This window comes from Clinocottus analis, unplaced genomic scaffold (assembly GCF_023055335.1).
Source record: "Clinocottus analis isolate CAN_PGR_092001 unplaced genomic scaffold, fCliAna1.0.p SCAF_55, whole genome shotgun sequence".
NCBI lineage: Eukaryota > Metazoa > Chordata > Actinopteri > Perciformes > Cottidae > Clinocottus > Clinocottus analis.
Window position 1 is genome coordinate 15001 of NW_027176213.1, and position 2500 is coordinate 17500.

General features: G+C 49.6%; 1 protein-coding gene across 3 annotated transcripts in view; it reads right to left on the reverse strand.

The window, feature by feature from the left end:
- Positions 1–617: 617 nt before the first annotated feature.
- Positions 618–2500, reverse strand: part of LOC137803394 (echinoderm microtubule-associated protein-like 4) — a 31940-nt gene continuing 30057 nt past the window's right edge. For all 3 annotated transcript variants that reach the window (XM_068601819.1, XM_068601818.1, XM_068601817.1), the window contains 2 exons: positions 2381–2500; positions 618–1868 (listed from right to left, as the gene is read on the reverse strand). The exon at positions 2381–2500 is cut by the window's right edge and continues 11 nt beyond it. In XM_068601819.1, the coding sequence (XP_068457920.1) occupies positions 1434–1868; positions 2381–2500 (555 nt within the window). In that variant the 3' untranslated portion in view covers positions 618–1433. The remainder of the gene's footprint in view (positions 1869–2380) is intronic.

The following is a 2500-nucleotide window of genomic DNA, read 5'->3' on the forward strand; positions in this document are numbered from 1 at the left end:
AGAAAAAGTTACCCGATTGCCACCTGTCACAGCTGTTTCTGTCCTCTACTGCGCCTCACCCCTAACCCCTCACCCCTATCCCTAATCCCTCACCCCTATCCCCTAACCCCTATCCCCTCACCCCTTTCCTCCAACCCCTATCCCTAATCCCTCACCCCTAACCCCTCACCCCTATCCTCTAACCCCTATCCCCTATCCCCTCACCCCTAGCCTCAAACCCCTATCCCCTCACCCCTATCCTCTAACCCCTATCCTCAAACCCCTATCCCTAATCCCTCACCCCTATCCTCTAACCCCTATCCCCTCACCCCTATCCTCAAACCCCTATCCTCAAACCCCTATCCCTAATCCCTCACCCCTATCCTCTAACCCCTATCCCCTATCCCCTCACCCCTAACCCCTCACCCCTATCCTCTAACCCCTATCCCCTCACCCCTATCCCCTCACCCCTATCCCCTCACCCCTATCCTCAAACCCCTATCCCCTCACCCCTATCCTCTAACCCCTATCCTCAAACCCCTATCCCTAATCCCTCACCCCTATCCTCTAACCCCTATCCCCTCACCTCTATCCCTATCCCCTCACCTCTATCCCTATCCCCTCACCTCTATCCCTATCCCCTCACCTCTATCCCTAAGGCAGACAGGTAGAAAGCACATCTGGATCGAGGTGAGCTTTTAAAACTTAACATTTCAAAGAGTAACTATCAAGGAGGGACAGGTAACTGCTCCTCTTTCAGTGTTTTCTCAGGTAAATCAGACTCTCCAGGTGATTCAAACTGTGACATCACATTAGATTAAACTGAAGGAAAATGTATTTTGACAGCTGACAGATGAAAGGAAACGTGATACGGGAGCCACAGGTTTGAGTCCCAACACACACACACACACACTTTAGTACTTGTATACTTCTGGAGACCCTCAGACCGCATGCTTGAGCCCCTTAAAGCAACCGTAATACTTAGACCACCGAGAATTCTTGATTCTGTTTTTTCACATTAAGTCGAACTTCAGCAGACGTTGAACGGAGACGTTAAACGTCTGCTGAAAGATCTCTGATCAGCAGAACATTAAGAACATGAGGATTCTCGCTTTCTGGACAGACATCACAGATGTCCTCCGGAAGTGTCAGTCACATTGAATGATATCAATATGCGGTTCATCGCTCTGTGATTTCACTGAGTTATGTATCATATGGTATGAACTCTTGCTAAACCTTGACTAGCTACATGCCTAACCCTAACATACACAAACTGAATGTAAACCTGAATCCAACCTTAAGACCAAGTCTGAACCCTGAAATGTAAAGGTCCAACACAAAGTGAGGGACAACCTAAATGTCTTTGTAAAAGCGTCCTCACAAGGTGTAAAACTCAGCCTATTGCTCACAAAGACAGCCGTAGTGACATTCATACACACCGAGCTGCTGCCTGTCTATGAGGGGGGGCCGAGGGGGGGCAGCCCCTCGTCGCTGGGCGTGGCCGTGTCGTCGCTCGGCTCCAGGCTGTCCTTCAGACTCACCGTGCTGTCTGAGGGGGGCGGGGTTAACTCAGATCTAGGCAGGGCTAACTTGGTTGGGGGCGGGGTGTCTGGGCAGGGTTCTTGGGTTCCATTGGCTGTCGGAGGAAGGACGCGGTCCTGTGTGGGCGCGGCTACTGCGGGAGGAGGGAGGGAAAAGACGGACTCCACCCGATGGGGGGTGGAGTTAGATAGAAGGCCGTCGGCGAGAGAGAGCGAAGTCTTTTCCACCAAACGCCACTGCATGATGCTGGTGTCCTTCCCTCCAGTCGAGATCAGGTGACTGTCGTTATACAGGAAACTGACGTTGGTCACATGACTGCTGTGTGCGCTGTACTTATGGCTGGGGGCCTGGAGAAGCACAAACACTGATCAGTTTTCTGTTATTCAATGTTCTTTGGAGTAGTAAAAAACAGAGTGATGTATTTAGGTTTGAAGTAACCTAAACTGAAACCAGTATAACCACAGCCCAGTATAAATGAAAACCAGTACACTAATCATGTTGGAAGGAACATTGAAGGATTCCATCTTATTGGACTCTCTAAACACACTGCCCGGCCAAAAAGAAAGTCGCCACCAAACAAAAGGTCACACGCTTTGATTACAGCAGCATTCACTGTGGCTTTGCTTCATGAGCTTCTGCAACGTCTCAAGATGTATTTCCATCCAGTGTTCATTAATTCCTCACAGATCTTGTGTTGATGAGTCTGACGCTGCAAAGCTTCTTCAACCCCAGATAACAGCGATGCCCCCACAAGCTAGTACAGGAGGAGTTACACCCAGGTGGACACTTTGTTTTTGGCCAGGCAGTGTATAAGACTTCATGAATTCAATGAAGTGTGTTAGAAAGGTGTGTATCTCACCTTGGGGGTGGAGCATGGGTAGGCAAACAGGTGAACTTTACAGAAGTCGTCAGCCAGAGCGATCACTTTCCTGCTGTGAGATCTGATCAGAGCATTGATGTCTGTGCCATCTGAACCCTC